The sequence below is a fragment of the Eschscholzia californica genome, unplaced genomic scaffold, assembly GCF_041429995.1.
Source record: "Eschscholzia californica isolate CP2 unplaced genomic scaffold, dmEscCali1.0.p SCAF_3, whole genome shotgun sequence".
Taxonomy (NCBI): Eukaryota; Viridiplantae; Streptophyta; class Magnoliopsida; order Ranunculales; family Papaveraceae; genus Eschscholzia; species Eschscholzia californica.
The window spans coordinates 19,286,889-19,299,974 of NW_028238420.1; the positions used below are offsets into that span (position 1 = coordinate 19,286,889).

At 37.3% G+C, this 13,086-nt stretch overlaps 3 protein-coding genes across 4 annotated transcripts; 1 reads left to right on the forward strand and 2 right to left on the reverse strand.

Moving 5' to 3' along the window:
- Window positions 1–561: 561 nt before the first annotated feature.
- On the reverse strand, window positions 562–1,095 carry LOC147548888 (uncharacterized). The gene has a single exon (XM_086668143.1). The coding sequence runs from the start codon at window positions 1,093–1,095 to the stop codon at window positions 562–564; it is 534 nt and encodes a 177-aa protein (XP_086524269.1).
- Window positions 1,096–5,082: 3,987 nt separating this feature from the next.
- Window positions 5,083–7,722, forward strand: LOC147548889 (uncharacterized). Its single transcript, XM_086671937.1, has 3 exons — window positions 5,083–5,501; window positions 6,031–6,527; window positions 7,102–7,722. Exons 1-3 carry the CDS (start codon window positions 5,337–5,339, stop codon window positions 7,538–7,540), a joined length of 1,101 nt encoding a protein of 366 aa, XP_086528063.1. The 5' UTR covers window positions 5,083–5,336; the 3' UTR covers window positions 7,541–7,722.
- Window positions 7,723–8,080: 358 nt separating this feature from the next.
- APE2 (Glucose-6-phosphate/phosphate translocator-like protein) lies at window positions 8,081–12,829 on the reverse strand. Of its 2 annotated transcripts, none has more exons than XM_086671936.1 (12): window positions 11,562–12,829; window positions 11,401–11,466; window positions 10,654–10,719; window positions 10,494–10,572; window positions 9,802–9,922; window positions 9,549–9,644; window positions 9,278–9,390; window positions 9,096–9,173; window positions 8,896–9,012; window positions 8,704–8,803; window positions 8,523–8,623; window positions 8,081–8,320 (listed from the first exon to the last, which is right to left on the reverse strand). In XM_086671936.1, the coding sequence occupies exons 2-12, from the start codon at window positions 11,403–11,405 to the stop codon at window positions 8,303–8,305; spliced, it is 894 nt and encodes a 297-aa protein (XP_086528062.1). In that variant the 5' UTR covers window positions 11,406–11,466; window positions 11,562–12,829; the 3' UTR covers window positions 8,081–8,302. The 2 variants fall into 2 exon arrangements, with proteins under 2 accessions (XP_086528062.1, XP_086528061.1); XM_086671935.1 differs by having other exon boundaries at window positions 11,567–12,491.
- Window positions 12,830–13,086: the final 257 nt, after the last annotated feature.

The window sequence follows — 13,086 nt, forward strand, 5'->3', positions numbered from 1 at the left end:
CATAATCGACTCATTGTCAATTTCGCTAAAAACTTCTTTTTCAATAAAGACTACTAAACTATCATTTAGCCATGCATCACTCATCATGTTTCTTAAGCGTGTTTTAACTAGCTTCATAGCTGAAAAAGCTCTTTCGACAGAGGCAGTTGCAACCGGCAAAGTTAGAGCTAAAGTGATAAGCAAATAAACTAAATGATATGCTTTATCCCTCATAGTTTCCACTAATGTTCTAGCAAGAGCTCCAATTCCATCTAAACTTGAGAAATCATCATTTTGCCTCATATCGTAAATGTAATTGTCAAGCTGAGAACTAAGTAGCATAGTGTCAAGCCTACTGAAATCTGACGGATAAAATTCAGCAAGACGCATAAACTTACTTTTGTCGAAAAGGGAAAAATCTCTAAATGGACTCAAACATGCAATACAACGGAGCAACTCGGTATTCTTCTCAACGAAACGAGCATTTAATTCTTGAAGTTGCATATCGATAATGGTATTGAATATCTCCACTTGATAGTGATAAAAGTTTGTAATTTGTTGTGCATTCCTTCTGCTTCCCCCTTAAACTATGTACGAACCATTAAGATCAACAACTTCAATATTATGTTTTTCACAAAAAGTAGAAACATTCCAGACCAATGATGACCACTCATGGTCTCGTACATATTGAATAGATTTTGATGACTTAACAAAATCCATGGCAGTCACAATATCTTGGTCTTTTCTTTGTAGTACTTGTGACAATTCATTTGTTATTCCCAACAAAAGCTTCATAAAATGTAAACAAAATAGGAACTCAAAAGTTTGCATCTTGGATAACAAATCTATTGCTTCCCTATTTTGATCCGCTTTAACAGAATGTGTAGCAATAACTTCAAGGACATCTATCACAGAATCGAACATGAAAGGTTCCAACAAAGATGCCAAACTGTTATAGTGTGAACCCCAACGAGTAGTTCCAGATCGCCTAAGACTTGTTTCTTCATTTAAACCTTGTCCAGTTATAAGGTCTCCGAGTTCATTTGCCTCTATTTTTTTTTGTTTTTTGTATAATGTTAAGCATACTTTGTCGCTTGCACGATCCTCTAATAACATTAATCATTTGTCCGACTAAATGGAAAAGTAAGTTCATACTCACATGATTATCCGCTAGTCATACCAAACATAGTTGCAGTTGATGAGCAAAACAGTGGACATAATAAGCACATGGATTTTGCTCTAAAATAAGGGCTTTTAGACCATTATACTCTCCTTGCATGTTACTAGCTTCATCATATCCGTGGCCTCGCAAGCGAGTATACATAAATCATATCTGCACAAAAATGAATCTAATGCCATTTTCAAACTTTTAGCACAAGTATCTGTCACATGCTCAGCCCCTAAGAACTTCTCAATAATACGCCCTTCGATGTTCACATAACGAATCACAATAGCCATTTGCTCCTTTATAGAAATATCTGCTTCATCAATTAAAATATAGAAGGGAGCATCACCAAGATCACTAATAATCCACTTAATACTTTCATAGGCACATGAATAAGCAATATCTTTTTGAATATTAAGAGCAACCAATTTTAAATTTCCAACAGCATTATCAAATGTAACTGCATCAATTTCAAGCAAGAAGCTTTAGTAGTTTAATGAAATTATTTGGATTTTGTGAAGTTTCAGATTCACCATTTCTGCGAAATGCCAATCCTTGTTCCAATAGATACCGAGCAACCTCTATGGTAGCGTTTAAACCGGTGCGGTATGACACTTGAGTTTTCTCGGAATGTCTATCTAATGTCGTTGTAATATGTTGTTGTTGATTTATCAAATTTATACAACTAACCCGAGCATCATAATGTTGACTTCTCATTTTGCCAACATGTTTCATTAACCGGTCTGGTTTTCTCCAACTATTCCAACCTCCATTAACAAAGGTATCCCGACCAACTTTACCTTTTTCAGAAACATAACAAAACAAACAAAATGCAGCATCTTTTTCAACACTATATTCTAACCACTCTTTATGATCATTAAACCAAGACGGAATGAAACGCCTTTCATTATTGTCTTTTGGAAAATTATGGTCCTTTGGTTGAAATGGACCACGTTGTAAATATTGTCTACGAATTTCATCTCTATATTTGGATTCATAACTTGAAATTGGTAGTCTAAGCCCCGGATCAATTGGTAAAGATTATAAATTAAATTCGAGAGGACTTACCAATGTCGGAGTCGGTTCCGGTGGTGGATTCAGTTCTGGTGTTGGAATGGAAAATAACGTTGGAGTTGAGTCCGGATCTTCCGGTGTTGAACTTGATGAACCGTAGAAAATTTTCTTTTAAAAACCTTTCCATGGTTACTAGTTGAACTTCAATACTTGATTAGATGAATAAGAATAAGAAGTAATAGTAGAGGATAAGTGATTTTGGTGTGGTTTGAGATGAAGAAATGAGAGAGGGTCGAACCAACCACCAAAACTCATACAATCCTCCACCAACCCCATCACATACAAACAACCAAAAGTGATATTACAAGTTGGTTTCCACATCGTATAAGAGTGTGGTCCACAAGGCGCTCCTTGTGTTAGCGCCGACCCCGTACGCTCCTTACCTCGACCGCATCCGGTAGAGAGGGTCGAACCAACCACCAAAACTCGTACAAACCTCCACCAACACCAACACCATCACACACACACATAATCGCATCACACTACAAACATTGGGTCTTATAAATAATTACGAACAAGTTCACCAAATCATTCAAGCCAACAACACATGACAAGTCAAAAGGGATGATGCTCATAATAGATCCTCACGTGGATCACAACTTCAAACAAACAAATAACAATAATAGTTAACAAATATAGACTCACCAATATAAGGTATTATCTACCTAGGAAATGCATTACTTAAAGAATAGAAACCATGTGAATTATCTCAATAAATTCGTTCATTGAAAATTGTCTCGACACCTTACAAAAAAAAACTATCATAGCGCCTCACTCGGAACTCCGATCAATACAAGATTTGAAGCACAAGAAAGTAGATGAATACCTCTTTCCAACCATATAAGATACACACCCAAATTCATTACCTATCAATACCAGATTCAGTTTTAATATAGATCGAAATACAGTACGGACTGTTCTAACACCTCGTACAGAAACTATTATAACTCCTCACTCGAAACTCCAATTAATGCACCGTTTGAACCAATAGAAAGTAGACAAACTAAATTTTCCAATCATATAAGATACATACTGAGATTCACTATGTAGCAATACCAGATTCAATTTAAAGCTAGACCCGAAATATTGTCCTCTATAGATGTTTTATGGAATTCAAGATAGAACTAATATCTAAATAATTCAATCATTCTTTATAGAACTTATGTGATTAATAATACTTAAACTATCATGGAATAAATTGAAAAAGTCTACAAAAGAATTAGGAGATAAGAAATCTACCTCTTTTTGCCTTAGGTGACATCAAAACCACAATCATGCCTCTTTCTCTCTCTAGAGAACTCCATCTTTACCTCTTTTCTTCTTTATTCATTCTTCCTTCACTAAAGAGTGGCTTGTTGAAGATTAAGAAGATATACCAACTATATCATAAACAATACATAGATTTCTTCAATTAATTCATCAAAATCTTCTCCAAAGAATACCATTTCTCTTTCTCTCACTAAGTTTGTTCTAGATCTACAAAAAGAGCTCTACACCCCTTTTTATATAATCAACTGAAGCAACCATATTTTTCCTTCTAACCCACTTCTATTTTATGATACTCAAGCCCACACCAACTTACTCTTCATATTAGGTTCAAACCCAAATTGACCTAGAGTTTTGTTATTTCCACCTAATTTGATATATATAAGAAAATAGGGGTGTTACAATAAACTTGCAAAAATCAGAGATTTTATACAAAATAAACTAATGGCAGCAACCTAACTAATTTTTCTAAAAGTGTTATGAATATCCCCTAAAAGTGTTATGAACAAACCCCATAAATTCTATAATCAAATCCCTAATTTTTATGTATCAATTTGTTATGAGCAAACCCTAAATAAGTTATGAACAAACCCTAAAATTGTTTTAGCTCACTACAAAAGAAACCTATCATCTCTTGATCTAATTTGAAGCAACAACTCACCTTGAAAGATCACCAAACTCAAAGCTCCTGACTTCAATCTTTCTTCGGGTGTTAATGTTTTCGATTTAACCTAGCTTAAAGAGAGAGATACGAGGGTTATGGTTTTCATTTTGGCCTAGCTCAGAGAGAGAGATACGGGCGTTATGTTTCAATCACCATTGAAGCTAGGGTTTCGATTTGGTTTATGATATTGAGAGGGAGACGAGATTGAGAGGGAGAGGGAGACGAGATTGATAGGGAGACGAGAGGGAGGGAGAGACGAGAGAGAGGGAGCCCGAGTCTGTATGGTTATTTGGGGGTTTTGGTTTTTTTTTTTTAAATCCTGGCCGTTCAATCTTGAACTGCTAGGATCTTGGTCAACAAATTCAACAAGAATGCCACCTAGGAGGCTGACTGCACTAGGCATTTTGCTGGGCACAAAACTGGGCACAGTAACATTCCCGTAATAAATATATGATGTATCGACACTTTCTTTATGTTTTTTTATATTCTAGTTTATATATTATTTTTATATTCTTATTTATATACGAGTTCCACTGTGCGGAAGCACGAGTTATACATAGTATAAAAAAAATGAAAAATGTAAATGTTGGGACGGGCTTGGACGGGTCGGGTTGAGAAGCCCGTCCCAACAACCCGACGGGCTTTGTCAAATCTAGACTTTCTGTCAGTTCGGACGAAACTAATTTACTGGACTCAAAACAACCAGACGGGCTTTGTCAAACCTGGACCTTTTGTCTGTTTAGACGAAACTAGTTTGCTGGACTCAAAATCCAGCCAGAGACCGATAAGCAACAGTCTGTGGCAAAGACGACATATTGGTACAACACGACACACTGAAAAACACAGCCCGTTAAAGTGTCCCAACAAGCGTGGTGCAATTAGCGGCCCGGCCCATTTAGAACCCCTAACAGTAAAATAGAAAAATCCTGTTCTCGTAAAAATGCAAGAAGCACTGGAGGTGTCACATATTCTCGAACTTTCTACACCTTTCACTCCCTTCCTTCCAGACACATCTGTTTTTCTCTCTACCCTCTCTAAAATTCATTCCTTCAATTTCTTCAATCTAACACCTACCTACCAAATTCTCCAACAACAATTCCAAACACAGAAGTGAAAACTAGTACTCTTTTTTCTTTGTGGAATTAAAAGACAAGTTTTTTATTAGAAGAGAGAGAAGAAAAGAAAAGAATGGGAGTTGATTACTACAAGATCTTACAAGTAGATAAGAATGCTAAAGATGATGATCTTAAGAAAGCTTATAGAAAACTTGCTATGAAATGGCATCCTGATAAAAATCCCAACAATAAGAAAGAAGCTGAAGCAAAATTCAAAGAGATATCTGAAGCCTATGATGTAAATGTTCAATCTCTTATCCCCTCATATTTATATTTTAATTGAGTTGAGTTTATTTGCCTCTCTTTGTTTATTATATTATGATTTTCATTGGTTTTCTTATCTTATTATCTCTAGATGTAGTTCTTACTTTATTGATTGTTTTCTCATAATCCTATGTCAAGTGTTTCTATCCCATACCCAAATCTAAAAAAATGTCATCTTGGGATTTAGATTCTTGAATTAGGTCAGACTTATGTTATTTGTGTGGTACCCATGAAATCAAAATCACTTTGCACTCTCTGGGGTTGTTTTTTTTCATCTCCACATACCCTATTTAGAGCACTATTAATCACCCAAGTTACTTCTGACATGAATCAAATTTTATACTCTTCATGCCATATAAACAAATTTAGGGATGATGGGTGATCTTCATTTCTTCATGCATGACCTCTATTTGTTCCAAGTTCATGGTAGTGAAATCTCATATTGTTTGTTTCCCTTGTAGTGATTTGCTTTTTAAATTGTGTTTTTCTTTTGAAATGAATAGGTTCTAAGTGATCCTCAGAAGAGAGCTGTATATGATCAATATGGTGAAGAGGGACTAAAAGGTCAAGTGCCTCCTACGGGGGCTGGAGGTCCTGGTGGTGCTTCCTTCTATCCAAGTGGAGATGGTCCAACAGTTTTCAGATTCAATCCAAGAAATGCTGATGATATTTTTGCAGAGTTTTTCGGGTTTTCGAGCCCGTTTGGAGGGATGGGAGGTGGAAACACATTTGGAGGGATGGGAGGTGGAAACTCATTTGGAGGAATGGGAGGGGGAGGCCCATTTGGAGGCATGGGAGGTGGTAGTGGAGGAACTAGAGGAGCTTCAAGGTTTAGTGGTTTGTTTGGGGATGACACATTTAGTTCATTCAGTGAGGGATCGATGAATCAACCTCGTAAAGATCATCCAATCGAGAATACATTACCTTGTAGCTTGGAAGATCTTTACAAGGGAACCTCTAAGAAGATGAAGATCTCCCGTGAGATCGCCGATGCAAGTGGGTAAGTGGTCTTGCATCTGAATTACTTAGTGATGATTGCTTCGATCGATCCTGATGTTTTTAGTTTCTAAAATGGTGTTTTTTTTCCTATTTCAATTGAACCTAACTTAGACCAAAATTAAGTTGTCTTGAGTTTGACTTGTTTTGTTCAAGTCACCATAGCCATTTTAAGTTATGGCAGACAATGCACTCCTAGCTCAGACTTATCTAGTGTTTGTCTCAGGTAGACCTCAAATCAGTTTGAGTCAGGTATTCAAACACACGGGTCAGATAAAAATAACAGGCTCTTGGAATCTGACTTGTGTCAGTTTAGATATCAAGACAAATTTCAAATATGAAATCAAAAAAACACAAACAAAACCCCACCTTGATGTCAAAACGGTCTACTCAAGTAAACACAGTTGCTTCGTAAGTTTGTGTCGAGTGAATTGATAAGATTTGGTTTACTCCGGTAAGGAATAAGCTGTTCAAATCTGAGTATCCGATTCGTCAGAAAGTAGTAAACGGATGACTATGCTTGTAGTTAATGTTTGGTAATATGATTTAATTTTGTTTTGGTTTCTTTTTTCTACCAGGAAAACTATGCCCATTGAGGAGATTCTAACTATTGATATCAAACCCGGATGGAAAAAGGGGACAAAGATAACATTCCCAGAGAAAGGCAACGAGAAACCGAACATTATTCCTGCAGACTTGGTTTTTATTATTGACGAAAAGCCACACAGTACTTTTAAGAGGGATGGAAACGATCTCATTGTGACGCAGAAGATATCTTTAGTCGAAGCATTGACAGGGTACACTGTGAATCTCACAACACTTGATGGAAGGAGTCTGACTATACCTATAACAAATGTGATTCAGCCGAATCACGAGGAAGTTGTTCCAAGAGAAGGAATGCCATTTCCTAAAGACCCTTCAAGGAAAGGTAACTTGAGAATCAAGTTTAATGTCAAGTTCCCAGCGAGACTAACTTCAGAGCAGAAAGCAGGAATCAAGAGGTTGTTGGCTCCATGAACTCAACTTGGTACAATCTTTGATCATTTTGAGTGTGTGTATTATTTGTTCTGCAATGGGTTTGTAAACATTTTCCTTTAGGCTTTAATTAGAGTTGTAGCTTTTGGGGTTGATATAAGTTAAAACAAGTTTGTCTAAATTTAATGTACAAGAAATGTAAAATTTGTAGCCATTCTCAGTCATTGTTATGTGCAAGATAGTGCAGTTATTTTCTTGCAAATAGGTACCCATCTCTCTCTAGGTTTGTGGTGTCTTAACAGGGCATAGGAGCTGATGAGCAAGCACATATGCTTTAAGTTTTACTGCTAGTGATGGGCTGAAAGTTATTTGTGAGAGTTCCTAATACAAGAGTTGCAAGTGTTTGGTGATTTTAAACTCGAATCTAAGTAGTCTAATTCAATTTGATTTCAGAATGTATGTTTTTATCTGGCTCAGTCGATTTGATGTCCGTTGCAGGCTGATTAATCAGTGCATTTGATGCCGGATACGGGCTGTTTATCTATTCGATACTATTGCACTTCTAACCGAAACAAGATAGACTTCAAATAGTAACACAATGAACTCTCTTATTATCAACTACAATTGAGGGTGACAATCAACCCTTATTTGTGCTGTCAACCAAGAAGAAATGAGTACAAAGAAAAACAGAGCGAAAAATATTTAAGGAGCAACTTTTCAATCCATGAAGAAGCGCTGAAGAGCCACAAACTCGGCGAGATTGATGCATTTGAAACAGCTTTCTCAATACCATGCTCCTTTATCTCAAGCTGCTTTTGTTTGCTGCCACCATAGAAAAATAAAGAGGTAAAATATTAACTACACCCGTGAGTATCTTTTTATGTACTCTTTCTAACATTGCTTGTGAGAATGGTTCCACATAGACAAAGGAACCCAGCGTCTTTCTACTCATTGACCGTTTGTTTTGAGTAGGTGAATATAATTACATCAGAATACAAAGGGTATGGCTTTAAAGGTGACTTACTCGCTTCTCTTCTTCGATTTTCGCTTTGATGTACGAGTACATTGCTACTCCAGCGATGGCAATGCCTGTGCCAATTCCTGTTTGGGTTGAAATTTTGTTGCCTGTACATGGACTAACGTTATGAGTAGATCATTCAAGAAACACAAAAGAGTTCGAGAAAGGTGACGAAGCAGTAAATTACCGAAGATTACGATAGAGAAACCAATAACGAAGACACGTTTCAGCACATTTCCGACTGCGTGTGTAAGCGGTGCCACTCTCTCAAGTGTATTGGTAGCTAACTGAAAAATCGATAAAAAACTATATGATGTTCCTGACTGGAGCATAAAAGAAGAGACAAACGGAAGAAAAAACAAGAGGACATTCCGATTACCTGATTGTAGAGATGGTAAAACATTCCTACCCAAAAGAGATCTGTCACGAACTTGACCATACCCACTTTAGCGATTGCATCACTGAAGCCATGCTTCAATAATTGAGGTCCCTCGATCTGTAAGTAGAAGATGCAAGCATAAACATGACTGAATTTTACTTTCGAATTTAAAATGTTGATTGATTTCAAAGTAGACTCACAAGGATAGCCGGTGGAATGCAAACAATAAGAGCAATGATCGAGATATAGGCATAGAGGTTTGTACTATCCATGTCAGTCTGTCATGAACAAGATAAGTCAAGCACCAAAGAGATGAATCAACTTTCATGGGTTCTAAGAAAGATGATGATAAATTAGGTGTATATACAGATTAGAACATAACCATGGCTTTCTTTGAGTAGATGCTCCGGTATGTGAAGGAGATGTTGGAGATCATTGCACTAATGAATCCCAACCAGTTAAATGAGAGTTCAGTTAAGGATGCCATTGACACACCTGCATTTTTTGACGACAGAAACAAATAACCATAACGATGAATTATATTACACCAAGTGGCACAAGTTCTTTGAAATGATAGGACTCAGTCCCCTAGGTAGCCCTGATATTATCCCCAACCTAATCAGCAACCTACAAGTTAATAAATCATGACTTACCAAGGACAACAGGGGCTAGTGAGAGCCACAATGTAACAGGAATCGATTGTCCGAGTATGAATTGAGAAGCAGAAGCATTAAAGAAGGGTTCAAGAGCTGAAACAAATAAAAATCAAGTTAGAGTAGTAGAGAGCTGGAAGCAAGTAATGGCAACCTAAGTTTGTGTACTTCAATGGTATGAACATTGCCAAAATGGGTTTTCATCCTAAAGACCTAAACATGAAAGATTATACAGTAGGAGTGGCACTATTACCTTTGATTGTGTGAGTAAATGAGACTGCAACTGCAGCAAAAGAGACGTTACTGGTCACGTGACCTAGAGCATGACACGCCGCGACCGGGATGAGTAGTTTCAGCTGGTTAGAGTCCATTGGCTACATATAGAACAACGACAACTAGTTCAAGTGGTAGGTTATCTACAATTTTTTGACTGATTTGTAACTTTTCACAAGAGTAGTTATAGGATGATACTTCGTTCTTACGTCTTTCTAAGTTTTGGACACAGATATAAAGTTTTCCTGAGTAACACCTACTCGGAGTTGTGTGCTCAGATATCATCACAGTCTGTTTATTCGAGGATGTTGTTGGTCTTATTGTGTTTTCTCTTGTAAGCATTGATGCCACAATCTTTTTCATTTTTGTACTTTGTTGAGATTTTATTAAAAAACTGATAAAATTCGTGGTTAGAAAATAGTATTTTCCTTTTTGTTGAGAAAATTGGGGTTGGATCATTTTATAGTTCAAAAGGATAAATAATTGAAGTCAATCCTCATATGAGAAGTCAAGAGTTCATCCATTAGCGGGACCCATACAGAGGAATTTGGACCAATAATTAGGTAGTAATCTTATCCATCTGGATGACATCTAAGGATAAAGGGGACATCGGCATCTGACATAAGAAATAAACAAAATACACGTTGTCTGTCTTTTTTGTTTTGAACTTACAGCGCGTTTAGGAAGACCGACTGACCAGCTCACCAAACAATACACAACCCCAACCAACAAATGCACCACTGATACAAAACTGCGAACCCGAATGGCACACCATTAGCTAGCCATTCATTACTAAGCTAAACTTACGTCGTGACTAGTGAAAAATACTTACTAAGGGTAAGGAAAATAATTGTAGATCTTCTTGTTCAAGATATTGAAAATCACATTCAAGAAGTACCTGCACAAAAGGAGATTTTCGTAATATAATGCTTCCATATTATAAATTATATATAATACATATATATATGTGATGGACTTACCGAAACTGAATGAGACAATATTTTATTTTAGATTTGAGTTCAAGAAGACTTTCTTGTGTTCAAAAAAAAAAAAAAAAAAGAAGACTTTCTTGTCTAATATACTAAAATTTATTGGAATATCATATGAAACTTGAGAGATTCTTGATCTATTATTTTACTTGAGAAATACAATCGTTTTCAAGATCACTAATTCACAAAACTCCTAATAAATTTTGATATTCGTTGACTTTGTTGTGGATCACGAGTTGACTCATGACACGTTCAATTACAATTTTGGACCATAGATTTGGTCATGTAATTAGTGCCCCCATGGTTAGAAGTTGAAGCAAGGGTGCCTCCAAAGCACCCTTCCCTTTTCAAGACCCACGGAGCAGGCAGTCCGAAGGCATTCGGACTCGAAGAGAGAAAACGGAGTCCAAGGTCCACCAGTCCGAGCTCCGAGGGCACCTGGACAGGCCTCAGTCCGTGTTGTTCAAGTCCAGCACGGGTTAGGACTAGTCCGAATGCCTTGGACTGGAAGAGAGAAAACGGGTGCTCGTAAAAAAGGAGCGCCAATAGAAGGGCACCCTAAAAAGTTGAAGAAATAGTAATTCACTTACCACATGAAGAAGAAGAAACCAGTGACTAGAGCTGGATACTTCTCTAAAAACCCAACTTTAGCTTCCCTGAGTAAATGTAAAAACAAAAAAAAAAGTGGGTCAGAAATTTTAGCCGGAAACATTACCGGCGATAACAAATAGAAAACAGGAAGGAAACGGACCTCACCCGGCCGAATCGCTTCCTCCCGAAGGAGATGAACTAGCAGTTGCTGAGACAGGCTTCATCAAATTTTCTCTCTTCCCTGATGACATTTTAACCACCATTGGAGATTTTTCCAGAAGTGAAGTTAAACTGAGTTGTCTTCCCCAAATGAGATTTCCACCACCACTAACATCTCCGATGGGTTTCGCCGTCAAGAATGAAGCGGTTGTTGTCTCTCTTATGGGTCGTCTCAGTCGGATTAGACCGGCGGAAACTGCGGTGGTTCCGGCGGACAACACTCTAGACTCCATTTTTCTGAGTTATGGTTTTTTGGACAAGTGACAAGGAGTATTTGTTTGATGATGATGATGATGATTTTATCCTGCGCCAAAGAGGTTATTGTACGCCGGATGTCATATAAACCCCGTTTTTTTGGTTGAGAGTTGAGAAGAGCAATTGTTGTCACGGATGACAAGAGTTTGTTTTAGCTTCTGGGTTGAGATATTCTTGTGGGATATGTTATTGTGTATCGCGAGGTAAGTAGTATATAGTAATCCAACGGTGATGGAATAATCGTGTCTTTCCTAATACGAGTTGTGGTATTTTAGAGAGAGAAAGGAAACAATGATGAGTGTTTTTAGAGAGAGAGAGAGAAACAGAGGAGATGATGATCGTCAATTTCTTATCCAAAGTGAAAGGCTCAAGAGGAAGAGGATATCTTGTCCAATCGCTAAATAATCCACATGGAGTGCCCACACTTTTCTAACTCCCTTATCTCGTTATCCCTCTCCCTCCTTCAAGGTGGAAGGGTAAGAGGGTGAAAAGCAAATTGAGAAAAGCAATAAATTAATGGTATAAGCACAAAGGCATTTGATGCAGTCCTTTCTTCCTTCTCGCCTTGGTAGGCTCTTCCTCATCTAAGGAGGCTTCCTTCCATTATGAGCACCACTTTGTCCAGGGCCGGTCCTGGCCCAAAACGAGGCGTTGGACATTTGATGCAGTCCTTTCTTACTTCTCCACTTTGGTAGGCTCTTCCTCATCTAAAGAGGCTTCTCTCCATTGTGAGCACCATTTTGCGTCTTTACCATAAATCGAAAAGTCGTCCGATCCACCATCAAGTTCAATTTTGTCGAAAGATGTAATAAACAGGATAATCGTCGAATTAAACCTTAAAACAAACGGGTTTAAAGCCTAACTAAAGTACTGGCCTAAATCCAACAAAATGAATTGCCTAGAACCTATCTAACTACACTATTTGTACTTGCAACAAAAATAACAAAAAAAAAACTACATTATTTATACTTTTAATAACCCAAGTTCAACAAACCATAGATTTTACTTATTGTGGCAAGCAAACCTAAGACTTCCAGATTTTTGTAGTTTATGTCAACACTTTCAACCACTTGAGCAACCAAGTGTTGATGAAGTAAGTACAATTATTGTCATTGTTATAAGGGATGTGGCTGCCCATAGAATTATTGGTTTATCATATGTTTTTGGGTGCCTTTAAGATTATCTTCCTCTTGCCAAATTTATATCTATAA

Excerpts from the sequence above, each read along its gene's own strand:
- APE2 (XM_086671935.1), bottom strand. The coding sequence starts at position 11,853 with ATGGAGTCTAGAGTGTTGTCCGCCGGAACCACCGCAGTTTCCGCCGGT. Across the intron at positions 9,391-9,548 it reads ACTAGCCCCTGTTGTCCTTG|GTGTGTCAATGGCATCCTTA; the intron begins GTAAGTCATGAT and ends CAAAAAATGCAG. Across the intron at positions 8,624-8,703 it reads TTTCTCTATCGTAATCTTCG|GCAACAAAATTTCAACCCAA; the intron begins GTAATTTACTGC and ends GTCCATGTACAG.
- LOC147548889 (XM_086671937.1), top strand. The coding sequence starts at position 5,337 with ATGGGAGTTGATTACTACAAGATCTTACAAGTAGATAAGAATGCTAAA. Across the intron at positions 5,502-6,030 it reads AGATATCTGAAGCCTATGAT|GTTCTAAGTGATCCTCAGAA; the intron begins GTAAATGTTCAA and ends TGAAATGAATAG. Across the intron at positions 6,528-7,101 it reads GAGATCGCCGATGCAAGTGG|GAAAACTATGCCCATTGAGG; the intron begins GTAAGTGGTCTT and ends TTTTTCTACCAG.
- LOC147548888 (XM_086668143.1), bottom strand. The coding sequence starts at position 1,095 with ATGTTATTAGAGGATCGTGCAAGCGACAAAGTATGCTTAACATTATAC.